The sequence below is a fragment of the Medicago truncatula genome, chromosome 8 (assembly GCF_003473485.1).
Source record: "Medicago truncatula cultivar Jemalong A17 chromosome 8, MtrunA17r5.0-ANR, whole genome shotgun sequence".
In the NCBI taxonomy this organism is placed as follows: Eukaryota; Viridiplantae; Streptophyta; class Magnoliopsida; order Fabales; family Fabaceae; genus Medicago; species Medicago truncatula.
The window spans coordinates 32,292,365-32,314,385 of NC_053049.1; the positions used below are offsets into that span (position 1 = coordinate 32,292,365).

Below are 22,021 nucleotides of genomic sequence, written 5' to 3' on the forward strand. Positions count from 1 at the left end.
CCACCATGCTAAGTTGATTCCTTATCGTGATTATGCGAGACGTCTTCTGACATATTTTACAAAGGTTGAGCTGCACCATATTCCTCGTGATGAGAACCAAATGGCTGATGCCCTTGCTACTCTATCTTCCATGTTTCGAGTAAACCATTGGAATGATGTGCCATTAATCAAAGTGCAACGCCTTGAAAGGCCTTCGCATGTGTTTGCTATTGGGGATGTGATCGATCAGGCTGGTGAAAATGTGGTTGACTATAGACCTTGGTACTACGACATCAAACAGTTCTTGCTGAGCCGTGAGTATCCGCCGGGTGCTTCCAAACAAGACAAGAAGACCTTGAGAAGATTGGCCGGTAGATTCCTGTTAGATGGAGATATTTTGTACAAGAGGAACTATGACATGGTATTGTTAAGATGTGTTGATGAACATGAAGCAGAGCAGTTAATGCATGATGTACATGACGGTACCTTCGGGACCCATGCTACAGGGCATACTATGTCAAGAAAGCTGCTACGGGCAGGTTACTACTGGATGACTATGGAGCATGATTGCTACCAGTACGCCAGAAAATGTCACAAATGTCAAATCTATGCTGATAAGATTCATGTGCCTCCGCACGCCCTCAATGTTATGTCATCCCCATGGCCGTTCTCAATGTGGGGCATCGATATGATTGGAAGAATTGAACCGAAGGCTTCAAATGGTCATCGTTTCATCTTGGTGGCGATTGACTACTTCACCAAGTGGGTTGAAGCAGCATCTTATACCAATGTGACCAAGCAAGTGGTAGCTAAGTTCATCAAGAACAACATCATCTGCCGATATGGTGTTCCCAGCAAGATTATTACCGACAATGGTACCAACCTGAACAATAATGTGGTGCAAGCTCTTTGTGAAGAATTCAAAATTGAGCATCATAACTCTTCTCCCTATAGACCTCAGATGAATGGTGCAGTTGAGGCCGCCAACAAGAATATCAAGAGGATTGTCCAGAAAATGGTAACCACTTACAAGGACTGGCATGAGATGTTACCTTATGCTCTGCATGGCTACCGTACTACTGTGCGTAGTTCAACCGGGGCAACCCCTTTCTCTCTTGTATATGGTATGGAAGCAGTTCTTCCTTTGGAAGTGGAGATCCCATCTCTCCGTGTGATTATGGAAGTAAAGTTATCTGAGGCTGAATGGTGCCAAAGCCGGTATGATCAGTTGAATTTGATTGAGGAAAAACGTATGGATGCCATGGCTCGTGGACAGTCATATCAAGCAAGAATGAAGACTGCCTTTGACAAGAAAGTCCATCCTCGAGAATTCAAGGTAGGGGAACTTGTATTGAAAAGGAGGATAAGCCAGCAACCCGACCCAAGGGGCAAGTGGACGCCTAACTATGAAGGTCCTTATGTTGTCAAGAAGACCTTCTCCGGTGGTGCTTTAATCCTTACACACATGGATGGTGTAGAACTTCCAAATCCAGTGAATGCCGATATAGTCAAGAAATACTTTGCCTAGAAATATGAAAAGAACAGCGTGGTAGGTCGAAAACCCGAAAGGGCGGCCTAGGCAAAAATGCGCTTCCCGGTGGATCGAAAACCCGAAAGGGCGGTCCAGGCAAAAATAAGGGACAAAAAAATATATATGAAAAGCTCGCTGAGATTGTACGCAACTCAGGCAAGAATGAGCGTCTCGATGAGCCGAAAACCCGGAAGGGCGGTTCATGCAAAAATGAGATTGAAACAAAAGGCAAGTAACTATATCTGGCTAACCACCGTCCCCCTTGGGGCATCTGCAGCTGTTAATGACCATCTTCATCTGAAGCCTCTGTACTTGTGAATTCAAAGTTTTCGGGAAATGTAATGATTGCTGTGTTCAATGTACCACCAACCAATAAAATTACCATTTTCCAAGCTTTGTAAATCCGTGGAGTCACGCCTTCGGCTGACCACCACTCTTATACATCAAATTGAGCCTGTGCTTTTGTTTGAAAACTCCATTTTCTTCTACTTTCAAAGCTATATACAAATCATTTTCCTTCTATTTTGATAATGACAATGCTTGAAACAAACATTTTGAAAATTGAAAACCTTTTGTCTATTTTGAAAAGCAAACCTGAGCAACAGGGTACATTCAAATGAAACATGCATGAGCGAGAGTATGTTGGTGTCTATTTCAATATGTGTTACGAGCAGGTTCTCCTCCAAGATAATCTGTGGTCAATGGCAAGAATGAAAAAACAGAATGAAAATGCATGAAATTAAATAGGCTCGCTAAGTTGAAAACCCGAAAGGGCGGCTTAGGCAAAAATGAGCACCCCGCTGGATTGACAACCCGAAAGGGCAGTTCAGGCAAAAATAGGGCATTGAAAAGAATTTATTTCCCCGGTGGATTGAAAACCCGAAAGGGCGATCCAGGCAAAAATGGGATGTAATGAAAAATGAGAAAAATGAAAATGAGGATATAACATGCAAAAAGCATTGACCACAGATGCAATGTCTACAACATACCCAGCACTGAAATGCCCAGCACAACGGCGTTTTCCCCAGTCGGGTCTTCCAAGATTCTATCTCCAGCAAGTTGCATACCTACCTGCCCTCAGCCATGGTTCCGATACGTCTCCCAACGACGTCATCTCCAAAGAGGATTTCCAAGAATGTGTAATATAGCACGAGCCACTACGTGCCCAATACTCTGATGTCTTGTCTTCCCCGTGAAGTCGTGCCTACAAAATGCCAACAGTCATGCATTACAAGCATTCATACATGCATAATCATGCATATTACGTGCTCATGCATTTAATGAAACTGTTATATCATCCGTGCATATTGCATTTCCAATGTCAACATCAGTCTCAATTCGATACTCATGTCAGGTTCTCTGTCAAAACCTTGTGAGCCAATAATACCGGTCAATTTCTACCTTTCAAATCGAATCAACGTTAAGTCAATCTCAATCTATACTTTGTCAAAACAAACCAATCCCCAGTGAATATGTTTCTGTTTGGTCAAGTGGCTAGTTCAAGTCCAAGAACAGCTTGTACCTATCAATTTGCTTATGTTATCGGTCGAGTGCCCAGCTCAATCCAAGAACAGCTCGTACCTGTCTATGTGTCTATGATTTTGGGTCAAGTGGCTAGTTCAAGTCCAAGAACAGCTTGTACCCGTCTATCTGTTTCTGTTCGCTCAAGTGGCTAGCTCGATCCAAGAGCAGCTTGCGCCTGTCTATTTTGTATTTGTCTCCGGTGGAGTAACCAGTTCGCATCCAAGAACAAGCTCGCACCTGTCTATTTGCCTTGCTTTCAGTCGAGTAACCAGTTCGAATCCTTAAGAACAACTCGTACCTGCCAATTTTACATGTTTTCAGTCGAGTCACCAGTTCGAATCCGTAAGAACAACTCGTACTTGTCAATTTTCTCTTTTTCCAGTCGAGTCACCAGTTCGAATCCGTAAGAACAACTCGCACTTTCCAATATCCCCAAGTGAGTTACCAGTTCGAATCCATAAGAACAACTCATGTTTGTCCAGTAACCGCTATCCCCTGTGAAGTGACCAGTTCGAATCCATAAGAACAACTCGCAGTTGTCCGTTTGTTTCATCCCCGGTCAAGTGGCTAGTTTGAATCCAAGAACAGCTTGTACCTGTCCAACTTGTTTCTAGTTTCCCGTTACTCTGCTATTCACTATCTTTGTCAATGTCTACCAATCCCGCAATGGATATGACATATTTTGTTAATTCCAATCCCCATGAGGTCTTGCATTCATAATCCAAATGATGCATGGCATGCATATTATTTGAAAATGGGTAGGCGTATTTTTACGTCCAAACACAGTGCAAATGCTAATATTTAAGTATCTTCGTCCTGTCAAGCCAAAGACTCCGTCTCTTGACTCTCTAGACAAAGAAACTTAAATAGGGGCAGCTGTTATACCCTGTTTTTGGACCTAAAAATACTGGGCCCAATTTCATTTCAAAACTTTGTCAATTATCAAATTTCAACTGCACAGTTCAATTTGTCTCTGCCTCGCAGTATTTTCAATCGCAATTTTACCTATGTTTTTCTTGCATAAAACCTTTCGAGATGTCTTTACTTGTCTTGTAAGTCGTTCAAAAGTGTCTCTGAATCATTTCATTGCTTTTTCTACAGTTTATTTCAAAATTTGCAAAAAAGTCATACAGAAGGGTATTTTGGTCATTTCCTGCAGTGGGACCCATTTTCATCCTTGTGACTGTCTCTGAGTCTTTTCAAATTGTTTTTTTTCATTTCATCAGTAAACTTTGTTAATTTCGTTTCAAACTTGCGTCTGAGTCAGTGTCGAGTCAATTTGAATCTGTTTAGGTCAATTTTAGCCCTAGGGGCATTTTGGTCATTTCACACGAAATTTTGGCATAGAGAGGTTACTTTGAAGTACCTCATTTAGGCCATTGGTTCGTTTTAGTCCGTTTTGTCAGTTTTATTTTTGTTTCGCTTTACGTTTAGTCAAATTACATATTTTAATTCATTTTTATTTTTACTTTGCATTTTAATCCTTCAACTTTTTAAAATTGCATTTAAGTCCAAACTGTCCAATCTTTATGTTTTTTTAGTTCTATTTTTAAAATTGCAGTCCAGTCCCATATTTTACAAAATTGCAGGGAGGTCCTCAAAGTCCAAAATTGCAAAGCCGTGCCATTTCTTCTCCAGATCCAGGTGTCCTGTTCTCATTGGTTCAGATGCACACTTGTCAGCTATAAAAGCAACACAGTGGCAATGAATTTCACACGTTTTTCCATTCATCAAGTGCCAACTCATAAACACAGAGTCACACTCTCTCTCTTGGCAGTTACAAATCAAACAGAAAAAGCTTGAAGCCTTCATCAATGGCGCAAAAGAACCCTAAACCACTTCCAGAACAAAAAATCCAGAAAAGTTGAACTAATTTGTTACTGCAATTCTCAGTGATTCAATTGAATCATCATCACTGAATTGCAGACTCTGCAATTCGAAGCACGAGCTCTTCCCCTATGGCGAAAAGCTACGAGTGCTGATCACAGAGATTTGAAGGAAGAAGAAGGAAAGAAGTTAGGGTTTACACCGAAGAAGATGAAGATTCAAGGCTAACAAGAACCACACTGATTTATTTTCAGTCTCCAGAAACGAAATCAGATCAAAACAGAAACAAGATTTGAAGATTTTCCGAAGAAATCAACAATCTCCATACAAACTCAGGTAAACACGTGAATCTTCATCATTCTCATCATCAAAGCCAATAACAAACTCAGAGAAGATGTAGATCTGTGAAGTTGAAAACATTTAAGCCAAAAAACCTAAAAGATTTCCAAAAAACCGTAACACCAAAAGCACAGATCTACATCATCCAGGCCGTTAATCTCTTCATCTTTTCGTAAAAAAGATCATCAGTACGTGAATCAACAGAATCTTAAAAAGATTCAAAGAATTTTATAAAAAAAAGCAAACCCTAATTTTACGAAAAACGTAAGTGAGAAGACCAGATTCACGTAATGTTTGTAAAAGCCAAGGCCAGAATCGTAATCGCAATGAAAAGACGAAGAGAATGATATGATTTTCATCAAATTCTGGGTTGAAAGCTCGCCGGAACCCTAGGGAGCTCACCGGAGAAGATGAAGGTTCCGGCGAGCCTACGGTGGCTCCAGCCAGACCTTCATCTCTCACGGCGGCTCAACCCAGAATCCGGTGAGCTCATGCTAGAGAGAAGGCAGAGCAATTGTGGTATAGAGAGAGAAAGACAAGGGGAAAGTGAAACCCTAGGTCTGTCTCACCTCTTTTATAGAGGTTTTATCCTCTAAGCCCAATGGGCTTACGCTGTTGGGCCTAGGGTTTCAGCTTTCCCTTGGCTTCTCTTGCTATACGCGCGCCCCCCTTTGCTTCCTGTACCCCTGCTTGCTCCAAATTTTTATCAATAAATTCCAAGAAATTTACTATGTCATTTTACTATTCTTCTTGATAATTTTCAGTGGTATTTTACTTGGAAAAGTTGGTAAAAAATTTTAGTGTTGTTTTGTCAAGGGTTTTTACTATTTTAAGTCATTTTTCTCGCATTTCTACCCATTACTTCATGTGCATAATATTCGTGTTCGTCATGTTTGATTTGCATACTTTTCCATGTGAATCTTGCTACTGTTTGCTATGCATATGTCACTGTTTTGATGTGTTGAGTTTTATTCTTGCATCATGCGCATTATTCATCACATGTTTCCGGCTTATTCTTATCGTCACTTTACCGTCTTATGCCATACTTTCTTCTATCGCTTCATGCCATATTCTTTTTTACTATTTGCTGCTAACATTTCCTTTCATGTTGATCACTTCATAGCACTTCATTATCTTCACTATTGTCTCCGTTAGTTTAGTTTTCTTTTTTTTACAAATTGTAATTCATTCGGTGATGTAATATTTTACCATTGGTTTGTAGCTTGGCAAAGAGGCCATAGAATGTATTTAGGCAATTTTTGTAATATGGACTATGGACACTATGGCGCACCGACACGCACACACTCACCTTAGATGTATGCATAGGATTGTATGGTTAGATAAGCGCTTAGGTTTTAAACACTTAGAGAAAATCCATCTTTTTTTTCAAAAAAAACAATTGAACTTCACTTCAAAAATTTTCATAATAAATATGAAGTCAACACTTCATTTTTCCTTTCTTTTTTTCTTAAGAAAAATTCAATTCATCTTAATCATTTAGACTTTCCTTTTAATCACTAATCAAACCTCACTTTTTTGCTAAATCTAATGCTCATGAAGCCTCTCAATCTCCTTCTTCAAAACCATTTTCAAAACTTAAAATCAAACAATTAAAACAAAAAAAAACAACAAGTCTTTTAGCAAGAACTACGCCGGTTTTGATCCCGTAAAACGGTACGTAGGCAAGGGACTTTAACCCCTCCAAGCCGAAATAAAATTAAATCCTACTTCTTCTCACCCCCATTCTTCACTCAAATAAAACTTCTTTTCTTTCAATAAGTAGGCAATAAAAATAAAGCGTAGAAATCAACTTAGGAGAGCGGCTCTTATGGAGTACCATAATCGCTCCGGGTGCCTAACACCTTCCCGTAGCGAAAACGACCCCCGAACTTAGAATCTAAGGGTTTTTCTCAATTTTGCCCTTCCCAAGAAAAAATAGAGAATATCAACGGTCAAAAGGTTCAAGTCCAATTAATGGCTTGGCACCCAAAAACCATGATAACAAGTTTTCTGTTACTTTTATTATTATTTCTTAAAAAAAGTTCATCTTTTTCACGAAGAATTTCATAAGTTAATCTCTCAAATTTTGGGTCGTTACATTTGGTCTAGTCCCCCTTCCTTTGTAGTTATTTTTCCGTTTTTTTTAATAAAATTTTAGAGATTGGCGGCATATGATGGAGGTTTCTCGGGGTGCCAACCTAGTTGGGATGTCGATGTTGTTTCTTGATGCATGTCCACTCTCTTTGCTTATCAAAAAATTGTAGTAAAAGAAAAAAAAAGGTTTTTGATAGAAATTCAAATTCAACGTTGATTGATTAAAAAGTTGAACGTGTTTAACGTGTTTTTTCGGTTACTATATTTCAAGTGTTAAATGTGTTTTTTAACAAAAAAAAAAGTTGTGAGCAGTTAACTATATAACAAAATAAATGATTAGTGGTTAAATGAGTGTCTTGTAACTTATATAGAAAGATATGTTCTTTTAAAAATTAGCACCGTTGTTATTTTAACCCATTTTCAACAAATAGATATGAGACAATTTTCATTATAATTATATTATATCAAACAATGTTATTTCTTATTTTTTATATAGTTTGCATTATTATTATTTTAAAATGTTAGCCACATGGATACCGAATGTCTAGATTCGTTCCGGGCAGAACTTCGGTGCCTGGAAGGCACCAAAGACACATGCCTTTGAGGCTTTGACCCAATCAGGCCCCGCCACGTGCCACTACATTATTTAAAAAATAAAAAAAATAAAAACTTGGTTTTTTACATTATAGAAGATAGAAGATAACATTTTGCAGAAAGCAAATTAGAAGTAGAACATAATCGATAACCAATTTTTGCAACCTCGCTTCAAATTTAAAATTTAAAATTCACCTTCTCCTATTTTCTCAATTTAATTTCAAATTTGATGAATTTTGTTATGCAGTGGAATCGATTTGAGATTTGATTGAGGATTGTTATCTCTTCAGTAGTGAATTGATTTGAGATTGAAATTGTTTGAATTAAATGAAGATTTGAAAAAATAGATTCCCGTTTATGCGAAGAAAAAAATAGGGATTGAAATTGTTTGAATTGATTTGGAATTTGAGATTTAGGATTGAAATTGTTTGAATGAAATGACCCTACTAAACATTGTGATACAGTTCAGAAAGTGTGTGGGAAGAAATCGGTGCTGTTATGCGTTCTAAAAATCTAAGTTATCATTTTTTTTAGGGTTAATAGTGTTTTTCACCCTTGTAATATAGATCATTTCCGGTTTTCACCCCTGTAAAATTTTCGGTTTGATTTGCATCCTTGTAAAACTTTTATTTTCCGAAAAACACCCCACCCCCATATGACTGTGCATATTTGTTGACGTGGTACACTATGTGGCATGCTGACTGTGTATATATCTGCTGATGTGGCATGCTGACTGTATAATTAATTTTATTTGTTATATTTTTAAAGTTACATGTGGCATTTGTGCCTATTTTTTTTTTAAAAAAATTATAATATAAATTCATTTATATTAATTTAGAAATAAAAATAATTTAAAATATTTGAAAATTATTTTTTGAAAATAGAAAATTCAGGAATTTTTTTTTATTGCGAAAAATATTTTCCAAATTTTATATTTTTTGTTTAAATTAGAAAATGAATTTTTTTTCTAAAATTTTAATTTCAAAAATGAATTTATAAAAATCTGAATTTTTTTTCTAAATTTCAGATTTTTAAAAATAAAATATTTTCTTGAATTTATTTGTAACTATTTTTTTGAAAAAAAAATCTGACTTTTTTTTAATTTTCAAATTTGTTTTTTCAAATTTTGAAACTATTCTTTCTGAATTTTTTTTTTTTGGATTTTTTTATTTTTGAAAATTAATTATTAGATATTTTAAAAAATAAAATCTGATGTGGACAATTAAAAATTACAAAAAAAACCAAGTCATCGCCACATATACCCATTTGATGAGTTGGATGGAGGATGGGTGTTTTTTGGAAAAATAAAGTTTTCCAAGTATGTAAATTAAACCGAAAATTTTATAGGAGCGAAAGCCGAAAATAATCTATATTACATGGGTGAAAAACACTATTAACTTTTATTTCTATAAATAATGCAGTGCAGTGACACGTGACAGGGACTGATTGGGTCAAAGGTATGTGTCTTTGGCGCCTTAAAGGCACCGAAGTGCTGCCCATCCGTTCCTGGTCACAATAAAGATGACTATCTAGCAAGGTGTTAAATAAAGGAATGACCTCATTATAGATGAATTTAGAAATTTTCTCTATAACAAAAAAAAAAATGATCTTAGAAGTAAGTAACATGGTATTTTTTTAAAAAGGAAGTTACTAATGTGACATCAAAGAGTATTGTGTGATCTCTCATTATTACACAGCAGTGTAAAAATGTTTTACATTGAAAGGACATACCCTTTTTTTAAACGAAAAAAGATGAATAAAAACATCATGAAATTGAAAACAGTCAATTGTTCGAAAGGAAAATAGCATCCAATCAATATCAATTGAAAACCTAACAAAGAACCAGAGACCGACGCATTAAACTTATTTACAACACCCTTTTTTACGTGTAATGTTTTTTTTTTTTGGTACAAGATTACGTGTAATTTTTTTGTTTGAAAGGTAAGATTACGTGTAATGCATTCGAGTTGTACTTACTAGACTCACAAATAGATATTTATTATCGTATAATATATTTTCCGTATTATGAAAGCATGATTTGTTTTGAAATGAAATAGAATTATAAGATGTTAATTGATGTGAGTAGATTATCTTGTTCACTTTTTTCATATTATGTTGTTGATTACAGTTTTGATTCTTAATGTTCAGTTTAGATCTTTAATCATTGATTTGTTTGTTTTGTTGTTAATGATTTTGTTGTGGGTTTTTGAATACAGGAACCGAAGCTGCACCTAGGAAGAAGGGAGCTGCATCTGTTCAATCGGTTTTGTGGCATTGCTAGTTTGGATTTAAATGGTTGTTTAGTAAATTAAATATCTCCAGTAAGATAATCTTTGTTATGTGAAGGTAGTTTGAGTTTTGTGGCTTGATTCTATAATATAGATGCACATTTAGTCTGCGGGTCAAAATTGGTCTGAAGATCAAAACTGAAAAAAGGGGCTTAACATAGGGGGTTCGGTTGTTATTGTTTTTGTTTGGATAAATGTTAACATTTGCATTTATACACTGATTAAAAGGTATGTTAAGAGTAAATTACATGAGTATTAGACATTGTAAAATTGCGACATATGTTTATGGACGGAGGAAGTTTATAAGGAGAACAAATTAGTTCATAATATTTTTTGGCAATTACAATAAGTTTTGTCTTTGACGGTATTGATAATTTTTTTTTGAGTTTGAGAATAAGAAAACCTCATAAATTCAAAGAGTTTGAAGAACGCTAAAAAATTAATTTGAAATTTCTTTAATAAACTATTATTTTATTCTTTTTATAGATAGACGAAATGGAAAGCCATTATAAACTCACACACATAAGACTATGTTTGGATTGATGGAATGGAGTGAGATGGAATCATATTCCATTGTTTGGATTTGTAAAATTTTAATGGAGTGAAATGGAATATGATGGAATCCATTCCATCCTATACCACCACTTCCTCTTATTTTTCATTCTATCCAATTTGGGAGGTATGCAATGGAATGGACTTTCTTTATTACATAATTACCATTTCACCCATGTTTTTTATTTCATCACTTTTCATATCTTCCTTCCACTTTTTTTTCTTTTTCCGGCCATTTATTTTCATGTGCATCAACCACTCTCTTCTTCTTCTTCTTTCTCTGTTTATCTTTCTTCTACATAACATAGAGCAAAATTTCAACGTAACCGACAAATAATTCAAAAGCATTGTGTGTGTGTGTTTTTTTTTATGCGAGAAACATCATGAGTTGTATATGGACATAGAATAAAAATCATGCAAGAAAATATGGGGATTAACTTGAACAAATAATTTATTCGAGTGCTCAACTTTTTTATTATAAAGTGTATTATCAATTAAGTAATGTTTATTTTTTTAAAATAATTCTAATATTTTAAAAGTCAGTATTAAATGATGGAACAGGAGAAGCTGCGCCATAGGTACTGAGTTCATGGGATGATACAAATTTGAATAATCTTCAAGTTTCTTGTCCTTAATTATGTTCAGCTAGTCAATAATGTTATTATTGTTTATTTGATGTTATTTTTTACATAAAAGGGTAAAATTGAAATAAAAAGTTATAATCCATTATGTTCCATCGACTTCTCAAACAATGGAATGGGAAATTAGTTCCATTCCGTCATTAAATATCCAAACAGTGGAATGATATCTTTATTCCGTTCCATTCCGTTCCGTTCCATTATATTCCATTCCGTTCCGTTCCGCTCCGTTAAATTTAAGCTATCCAAACAGAGTCTAAGTGGATGTATTAGGGTTCGAACCCCGATCATGGCATCCGCCTAACAATTTCGATATTTTTGCCAGTTGAACTAGGACTTCTGGATATAAACTATTATTTAATAAATGAAACTTTCAACAATAATGTTATGTGGCTAGCTAGCTAACTCAAAGCTTTTTCTCATATGCAAACATTTTTCAATAGAAAAATAAAATAAAGGATATTCTTATGCATGTCTTTTTTGGGGAGCAATCTTATGTTATAACAGTTAATGGTTGTGATTAATTAGAACTAATTCCATGATAAGATTTTTCTACTCTTCTCTAAACAACCTCCATGAGTACCTTCGAACCTGGGTGTGTCTTCAACATCAAAGATTTTCTAAGAATAATTTAGCACACCTAATTCCATGCTGCCTAATACACATTTCTTTTGCAATATTACATGTTACCTAGTGATTGAATCAATGCCTCTTATTACATATTACCTAATGATTGATTCAATGCCTTTTTAGCATTTTAAAAATATTCTTGTATTTTCGTTGGAGAGAAAATTTGAAGGATTGGAACTTTGGAATTACTACGAGCAATCAAGTGACCATCACCAATCAATTTTAAATGTATGAATGTATCAATACAAAACCTAACAAAAAATTGAAGACAGTGCTATTGAAAGAGATGAATGAACCGTGGATGCTTGTGTTGAAGTTATGGATTGTCTACAAACATGTCAATGCCTTCAAATAATTGGAATGTTAACAAGGGCTGTCTTCAATTGCAATGGATTGTTTACCTAAAAAACTATTACATGTTAATCTAATGTTAATTTTCTGAGATTGAAGGCTTTGAAAGGTTTGTAGGAACCAATTGATATTTTTTTTTTTATGAAAGATACGGGTTGATAATTTCAAGGTATGCGACGTCTTCTTTTAAAATTTTGCTCACACTCACATGTTGTGAGCAAAATTATTTGAAAGTCGATCTCTCACGATTTTCTCGCGCACCGCTTTATATTAAACTAGTCCTTAACATTTTTATAAGAAGAATAAATTAGTCTTCGACTTATTATAATAGAGAGACTAAATTGTCCCCATTTTAAAATTAGATTCATATAATTTTGATTGAGAGTAAATTATGTCGCAGGAAAATTGTCACAACCAAATTTTGTCTTCACTCTACAAATAAACAAGATAAATGACTCCACGTAGGTTTTGTCTATAGAATATAGGAGAATACTAACAGGTACATTTACACCATTGTTTAAGCAATAAAAAGAAATATAACTTTTCAAATAGAGAACTATGTATTGGTTATATTATAAAGGGTTTGACCTATAATTTTAAGACAATATTTCCCTTTATGTGCTATATAAACAATACTCTCAGGATACTTTTTTCTTTAAGAAGCTCAAATACATAGTTCATATGCTTAATGTGTGTTTTTTTTAGAGGTAATAAGTTTTATGTGTTATAACACAATGTCACAATTCACGAATACAATCAATTATAACCAAGTAATTAAACTCAAGTGGTTAATAAACTTCACTAAATATAAATTATTTGAGAGAACTCAAGTTTGATTCTGTTAGGAGTCTCACATCAAATAGATAAAAGTATTTGATGTAATATTTAAGACATGAATTCTCCTATCTAATAAAGCAACCTTTTAAATTAAGTTATCTTTATGAGCTAAAATTCTAACAGATTTTTAGACGGTTCCTGACTCAATTATTGATAAGATTATATTTACTTCAATGCCAAACTCTAAACTACCAATGCTCCGGGAACATTAACTACAATTTTTAGTGTCGCTGTTTTAACTTTGTTACCATTAAAATTGTTATCGATATTTAATATAAAACTTGTGTGTCAAGTAATATTTTTGGTTTTTAGTTGCTATAAATACAGATTCTACTTATCCATTTACTATCTTTCCTTCATTGCTTTATGTATTTTTTAGAAGAAAGATCTAATTGCTTTATTACCTCCCTCTTTTTTCTCTCTTTCACATCTCCCAATAATCAATGACACAATAATTATCCTAATTTCTCCAAAAACGAATCTCATTTGTCCCTAAACCTTAACAACCAAAAAGTTTCCTAATATATCACAACACAACACAACACAACTCATCACACTCACTCCAAAGCACTTGCTTCCATTTCCACACATTTCAATGGCCATCAAAGACAAAGAGAAGAAGCTCTTTCTTTGGTCATCAAGAAACTATGCTGCAGAACACAAACTTTTCCTCACAACTCTTCTACTTCTCTGCACCATTGCCACTCTCTTTTGCTTCATACCTTCTTCTTTCACTATCTCAGCTTCTGATCTCAGACTTTGTATCTCAAGAATCTCTCAAACTCCACCGACACCGACGGCGACACCACCATCACCATCACCACCACCACCCTCTTCCATTGTCCATGAAAAACTCATTACCAATACCAACACCACCACTATCATCAAGCGTTTCTTCAACCCTTATGGCTCAGCAGCATACAACTTCATCACAATGAGTGCTTATAGAGGTGGACTTAACACTTTTGCTATCACTGGTCTTTCTTCAAAGCCTCTTCATGTTTATGGAAATCCTACTTATGAATGTGAGTGGATCCCTAACACTAACACAAACACAAACTCTTCAAAAAACATCACCACCATTGGTTACAAGATGCTCCCTGATTGGGGCTATGGCCATGTTTATACCGTTGTGATTGTTAACTGCACTTTCAATGAATCAATCAATGTTGATAACAGTGGTGGAAAGTTGATGCTATATGCTTCTACATCAGGTGGTGGTGACACAAAGTTTAACATTACTGATAGAATGGAAGTTCTTGTTGAACAACCTAAGGTTTTGGATATTACCCTCTTTAATTCAAAGCCAAAGCTTGACTATTTCTATTGTGGATCATCTTTATTTGGTAATTTGAATCCTCAAAGAGTGAGGGAATGGATAGCTTATCATGTGAGACTATTTGGACCAAACTCACATTTTGTGTTACATGATGCTGGTGGTGTTCATGAGGAAGTGTTTGAGGTTTTGAAACCTTGGATTGAACTTGGTTATGTTACATTGCAAGATATTAGGGATCAAGAGAGATTTGATGGATATTATCATAATCAATTTATGGTTTTGAATGATTGTTTGCATAGATATAAGTTTATGGCTAAATGGATGTTCTTTTTTGATGTTGATGAGTATATTTATGTGCCTCCAAAGAGTACTATTAAAACTGTGCTTGATTCTCTTTCTGAATACTCTCAGTTTACAATTGAGCAAATGGCTATGAGTGTCAAGGTTTGTCTCTCTCATGATTATGGCAAAACTTACAGGTACATTTTTGCATTCCTTCATTTAGTATACTCTCTTTTTGTTTTGCTTATATTAGATTAGCCTAATAGCTAGCTTCAATCTGCATAATGTTTCTCATTCACTATTTTGATTTCTTGAAATTATATATCTATATAGCATCGACACTTTAATGCATGTTTAGATGAACTGAGTTTGGAAAAATTACGATGGCACTATTATTTTGTTGAAACTTCAAAGTGAAGGTTCTGCAAAATCACATAAACTTATTATGATTCGGTCAACCATTGAAAATCTAAACATAAATTAAATGTTTTGTTCAGTGTTCGACATATATTAGTGACCAGTCTGACTACATTATATTATATTATTCTATTTTTTAAATATTAGTGGTGTCAATTTGTTAGTGTTTGGGGTATGTGTCGGTGTGTTTGAGTTGTATAGAGAGAGGAGACAAACTATTAAAATGTTGTGGTGTACATGCATTTGGATTATTAGGCCATTCCTATGCTATTAATTTTGTCTTTCGTAGTATACAATGACAGGTGGAAATGGGACATGTTTGACCTTTGTTCTACTGTAATTTGTTTCTAAATTGAACCTTATTTAAGTAAATAACTATATAAAATAGTAATTTGGTCCAACTTGTTCAAGATTCTTCCAACAATTCTTTATTCATCCATCAATGTCTTCAACAATAAGATAGCTGCACAATGTTCAAAATCATGTGAATTTCAGTAATTGAAAATTACTAATAAGCATGCTTAGAATTGATGAAGATTCTTCTTATGTTTATTTTTAGTAATTTTTTCATGTTATCTTTCGAGTAAAACCCATAACAGTTTTGTCTACAACAAGTGAGCTTTGATTATGACAGCTTTGTATTTGTAGGTAGGTATGCACTGAATTTGAGTATTTTAATAGTAATAGCAACAAACAATAACAACTAATTTGGTCACAGTCCCACACAACAGTTGTTAGATCTAGCTGTCCAAGTGTTAGTTGCTTGGGTTTATTGCACAAAATTGTTTTAAGATTTTGAAAAAGAAATTATCAAGGTATAATGTTGTGATTGAACTATTTAATATAGTTTTGAATATGTTTTTAATCTCAACAAATATATTCCTTTTTGTTTTTAGTCGTGTCATTTTTTGTTTTGTTTTTAATCCCTACAAATATACAAAAAATAATTTATGTTAGTCCTCGTAGTTTTGTTTCAATCTCCGTAAAATTTAATACTCGTAATTAATATGTACAATATTTAATTTTAGTCTCTCGAATATGCAGAAAATGGGGGTTTGAAAAGCTTGTGTATAGAGATGCAATTACAGGCATAAGAAGAGATAGAAAATATGCAGTTCAACCAAGAAGCTTGTTTGCAAATGGGATTCACATGTCAGAGAATTTAGATGGAAAAACAACTCATAACACTGAAGGTAGGATCAAATATTTTCACTACCATGGAGCCATATCACAAAGAAGAGAAACATGTAAATTGCTAGTGAACTCAACAAAAATCACCTATGAAAAAACTCCTTATGTGATGGATACTACATTGAGAGACATTGCTGGATCAATCAAGAAATTTGAGCTTAAGATGATTGGAACAAGGTTGCAAAATACAAGACAATGATAGCCCTTCAATTAATTATTTAAGGGTCTTGAATTTAAAGTTATTTAATTTATCTTTCTATAGCATAGAAAATCATTTAAAGGTTCTTTCTTTTTTATTTTTTCTATTATGTATTATAATTTATTTTTTTTACTTTGAAATATAGTACAAAAACAGATGGATACATATCTTGTTTCATTTTTAATAATTATTTTGGGTTTCTTTGTTATGTTATTTTATTTTATTTTTAACTTTTCATATGCTGTATTTTGTAAAAATAATGAATAAAGATGAATTGCTGAATAATCTTGTCAGTTTTGTCCCCACCTTCTATGTCATCATATGGAGGGTTGCCAATGTGTTGCTTTGTTTGTGTGCATCTTTCCCTTTTTTAATACCATTATTAAAAAAAATATTGTACCATATTGCTTTTAATTTTGGGATCCTTATTCCTCAATAAATTTTGATGAAAGCATCCTCTTTTCTTTTGTTTCTTTTCTTGAGGGCCCATGTTTTTTTATCTATGTGAAAAAACAGAATTAAACTATTGGTTGTTAGTATATAAGAACAGGTAATTGATGAAAGGGATAGCTTTAGGAAAAGTCAAAAGAGGGAACATGTGGGTGAAATGAGTGCTCTTTATGAAAGCATGAAAGAAAAATTAGGTTGCAGGACATATTGAATAGTTAGTTTGGTAAATTTATTTTGCTTAAAATCATGATTAACTTTTCAATTTAAGAATCCAGAATTTATGTATTAATAGTAAGAGTGTTGGCTTTATGGTTTGTCCAACAACTATAATTCGGAGTATGCACCGACACTTTCGATTGAAGATGTTTTTCAATCACGTTATTGGTTGATTGAAACTCTAAATAATCGATGTCGCTTTTGTAAGTAGAAGTTTTTGTTACTTGTCCACACAATTCAGGGGCTAAGCCATTCAATGACAGTTTATAGAAATAAGAAAAATGAATATTAGTATCTCAAAACTCAATGTATACTCGTTTTCTTTTATTTTTGTCGAATCAACGGCGATCATGTCACAATTTCAGCTATAACAACGTAGATTACTATAAACTCACAATTTTGTAAAACAACTCGCGATATTTTTTTCTTATACAAAATTAATTATATTTCTTAATACGTGTTAAATGACTAAAACATTGTATAATTTAGGACGGTGAAAGTATATGGGAGGAAGACAAAGTTATATAGTTGGCAATATATTTTTTTTGGTTGATGAAGTAGCTGGCAATATTGTTGAAGTGGAAAACCCAAACTACCAAATGATTATCATATCATATATCAATAACCTCCAAAGTTTCTGTCGGTGTTCTTGCGTTTCCTAATATGTGTAATGTATTATTTCTCTTTTGTTCTTTTCCTCTATCAAGGCATAACATATTCCATATATTCAACCCTTATGCATGTAAAAAAAATAAAAAAAATAAAAACCTTATGCAAAGGGACATGGAACAATTAATCAATGATGAGAAAATTCCATTATATGTTAGATGCTCATAATTAGATGCTGCTGATTTATAAACTCGTGTATAGCGGAATAAAATGTAGCTAACCTGTTTTAAGTTTTTTTTTTGTCGGGGTTCTAACATCGGTTGTATATATTATGCATTGTTCTTATCAACTGAGTCAAACTTATACATTGTTCTTATCAAATGAAGAAATTATTAGACAGAACGCCGTGACCGAAGTTTGGACCCGGATCCCTCAAGTTTATATGTTTATACAATAGGTTCTCTTTTTTTAATAATATAAGTGGTTGTACTTGTATGTCACAAGAGAGAATGCAAACTCTCTTATATAATACTAAGACAGTCAACCTAATTTGTCACGTACAGACAATCAATTAATCTCTCTCATTATAAGGATCCATTAGTTACATATTATAAGCAAATGATTTTGATAATCAATAATTTAGATTAACTTCCAAAATACGACACTGATTAGAAACATAACTGCACTCAATGTAAGACCCTGTTTGATAAAGAAATATATACACTGATTGACATGTTGATTGTTTTCCTACCTCCTTTTACTTGTACTATACCCAACTTTGATTAGTGGGGTATGTTATTGTTATTTTTGTATTTTGTATATATTTGTATCTATCTACCTAACAGTTAAGAACCTTCCAAGCTCCAAGTTGTAATAAAAAAGAAATTGTTGTGTAATAAATAATCCAGTTTTTTTCCACTTTGAACTTAAATTAAGCATAATATACCAGAATTTATTTGCACCATAGACAAATTTTTATCACTTGAACCTAAATTATGCATAATGCTAGATTCTATATCATGTGATTTGGAGTGGTATTCCAATACTCAGTATTTTACCACATGTGACATGGTCCTCATCAACCCTGACGTCACTTGAAGTTAAAACACATTTGAAGACTTTTATTTTGTATTTTGGTTATTTACTTACATTCATTGTGTAATTGCACATTCTATGTGTTGATTTTTTGTACTACGGGTAAGGATGATTTTGTGTTCATTTTGAATATTTGTTAGATATCACTTAACTGTAATTAAACTGTATCGAGACAATTGGAATGTACCAATTTACCCGTATGCATAAATGGGATATATTATATAACTTTGTTTTAATCTCCTAAAATAAGTTTTAATGCTCAATTTTGTTGACATCCAATCCAACTATGCATATGTTCGCTTGTATATGTCAGCCTCACTTTTAGGGATGGTTTTTATGGTTTTGGACTTTAGTTTTCTTGGTCTTTTTCAGGAACCTTTTGTATTTATTTTTTTCATCTGCGAGTTTTTGTGTGTCTTGCATAATCTCGATTAAGAATAAAATTTGTCATTTCAAAAAAAAAAAAATTAATATGTTTGTTTCAGCGTCTACCAGTCAGATATCGCGCTATGAGACACTGCCATCGTGAAAAGATTGAAGCTAGAAATTGTCGCTTCGAGTTGGATGGCCGTCCAATGCTATCCCACCACAAAAACAAACATAGCATATGTATACCAACTACCATAATAAATTGAACTATAACTTGGAGGTCTCGTTGGTTCAATCTTTCTAATTAGTAACAGTAATTGGTTACCGGTAGTTGGTATCACATCTTAAATGTGATACCAACTTAATATCACGTCTTAAATGTCTATAGTATTAATTTTTATTATACATGTCACACACTCATAAGAAATCCTCAAATATTTAGATAAAATGTATGAAGTTTACGGTTTGAACAAGAAAATTTAATAAGAAGGACTGCACTTATTATTTGCAAATATACTCTTTGCATAATGAGAAGATTGTGTGCAATCATTGTAATCACTAGACAAAAATATATTTTGCCTTTCCCTAGTAAATTAATTAGTAATCATGTAGCTCATGCTAAACAATCATGTTAAAAAGTGGCAGAACAACATACAAATGAATGCGAGTATTTTTTTTCTAACTCCACTTTCCATTGGAGTGATTCAATCGTGCTCAACCTCAAATATTGAATTTGAATCTCCCCGTAGCTGCTACATTATGCAATAGCTATGGGAAGATTTAGATCTAATGAGAGAAAATTTCTCTTATTTCCTCAAGTACTCTGCGCTTCTAAGAAGGCATTAAAATCGACTTTCGTGTTTCTCAAGCTAGGAGTATTGCATGATGCTGGAGAGGGAGAGTAATGAGAAGTAGAAGATGTAGAAAACCTAACATGATAAGGTGATGTATCTGATTTTCTAGCATTTGTTCTAGAAGAACCATTCTTGAGAACCCCTTTAAGGTCCTTCTCAAAGACAAAAGCTGATGTAACAGGTGCATGTACATCATTATAACTACTTCCTTTGATCAATTCCAATGGTAGATCAAAATAGGAACTTGTGTTGTCTGTTTCAATGTCATTGAATAGTGCAGAAGAAGCCCAAGAACCACATTCAAACTTTTCTAAAGAAACTGTCCTTGATATCGTACCTTCCATTTCTGATCCTTCTTTTTTAGTTTTAGCTGACTTTGCTTTGCCGAATCCCGGCAAAAACATGCAAAGAACACTGCATTTGAACCCTTCTTCTGCATTTGTTTCAAGGTCACTGTCATTCGTATGATGTTCTTTGATAGCCTCATTTTCAGAGAAGCTTTCATGTTTGATATTAGTGTAATCATGTTCCACCATACTTGGTTTGATTAACCAATGATCAAATTCATCAAAGGGTGATAAACTTGCTCTTCCTTCACCGCATGACTTGCTTTTCCTTAACTTGATTTCTTTTAGTAAATATTGATGCTTGAGTGTCAAGTTACTAGCTTGACCTGGAGATTCTACAACAGAACCTTTGGATTTTCTCTTTGAAGTGAACAAAGGTGATGAGTTGATTGAATTTGGGAGACTAAGGCTCGTGGATTTTGGCTTTGAAAGCTGTAATGGTGGAGAAGTATCATAAAATGCATGATTAATAGAGGATTCTTTCAATGACAGTGCATCCATCACATTCTGTTTTTGTTTTTGTAAGTTCTCCATAATTGTTACAGGGAAATCCCCTTCAGCTATCATTGCAATGCCTTTTATCTTTCTTGAGTTTATCTAGTTTTTGGAAGCCATGATTAATGATATAGGGATTTTGTATGAGAAATTGTACTAGCTGGCTGCACTACTTCTACAAAAAAATACATATAACGTGAAGTGTGTGCGACATGTTCCTCCATATCTTAGTTGTGATGATCATGTTCTCTCTCTAATCTAGATTAATTATATATATTTTTCCGTTAAGAAAATGTTGATTTTATCATTAAGGAGAGTTATAAAATAAGGTTGATTACCCATTTTATTATATAATAGTAATAATTATTATTGTATGCACGAGCACCTGATAAAACAAAAGTCATGTATCAGAGTTAATTACAAATTGAACTCCAAACGTGCTGGCATATACCCCTCTTCTCTCTCTTTAAAGAAATAAAAAGGAAAAACAATAGGTGATGTCATGGTTGAAGACAGAGAATCTAAAGCCAAATATAATGAAAAATTATTGTTAATATTAATTTAAGGAAATAAAATATTAAGAACAACAAACAATTACTTTTCTTTATTGAACAATTTTCCTTGAAGAGATGAAATTTGTAACAAATTTGGACAAAGACCCCCCAAAGTACTGACATATATATCGACACCGGACACAACATTGAATGTAATCACATGTGTCAGTGTCATCTTGGTGTCACACCTTGACACACACATTTGATCTGAAATGTTGGTGCTCCATATGATAAATGAGAGATTTTATGAAATAATTGAGATACTGAAACTGATTCCAACATAAGAGAGGTTATTATTTTTAGAAAATTTATAGTTATTACAATTTTATTTTTTTTAAGAAGCCAAACTAACCTACCGTAATTGGCATTGGCGAGAATCGAACCTGAGACCTTAAGAGGAGCACACTACAAGGTCCTAGTATTTATTTTTCATAAGATCTTGTATAGAAATTTATTCGAACTAGCTCAAACAACCCTGGA

The 22,021-nt window shown here is 33.7% G+C and overlaps 2 protein-coding genes across 2 annotated transcripts; one reads left to right on the forward strand and one right to left on the reverse strand.

Moving 5' to 3' along the window:
• The first annotated feature begins 13,534 nt into the window (after positions 1-13,534).
• On the forward strand, positions 13,535-16,765 carry LOC11445314 (galactan beta-1,4-galactosyltransferase GALS3). The gene is made up of 2 exons (XM_003628923.4): positions 13,535-14,942; positions 16,207-16,765. Exons 1-2 carry the CDS (start codon positions 13,780-13,782, stop codon positions 16,550-16,552), a joined length of 1,509 nt encoding a protein of 502 aa, XP_003628971.1. The 5' UTR covers positions 13,535-13,779; the 3' UTR covers positions 16,553-16,765.
• A 3,004-nt stretch (positions 16,766-19,769) lies between these two features.
• On the reverse strand, positions 19,770-21,059 carry LOC11444288 (uncharacterized). Its single transcript, XM_003628922.3, has one exon. The coding sequence runs from the start codon at positions 21,057-21,059 to the stop codon at positions 20,106-20,108; it is 954 nt and encodes a 317-aa protein (XP_003628970.1). The 3' UTR covers positions 19,770-20,105.
• Positions 21,060-22,021: the final 962 nt, after the last annotated feature.

Bases quoted from the DNA above. Each gene is read 5' to 3' on its own strand.
- LOC11445314 (XM_003628923.4), top strand. From the start codon at position 13,780: ATGGCCATCAAAGACAAAGAGAAGAAGCTCTTTCTTTGGTCATCAAGA. The intron at 14,943-16,206 runs GTACATTTTTGC...TCGAATATGCAG, and splicing joins GATTATGGCAAAACTTACAG to AAAATGGGGGTTTGAAAAGC.
- LOC11444288 (XM_003628922.3), bottom strand. From the start codon at position 21,059: ATGATAGCTGAAGGGGATTTCCCTGTAACAATTATGGAGAACTTACAA.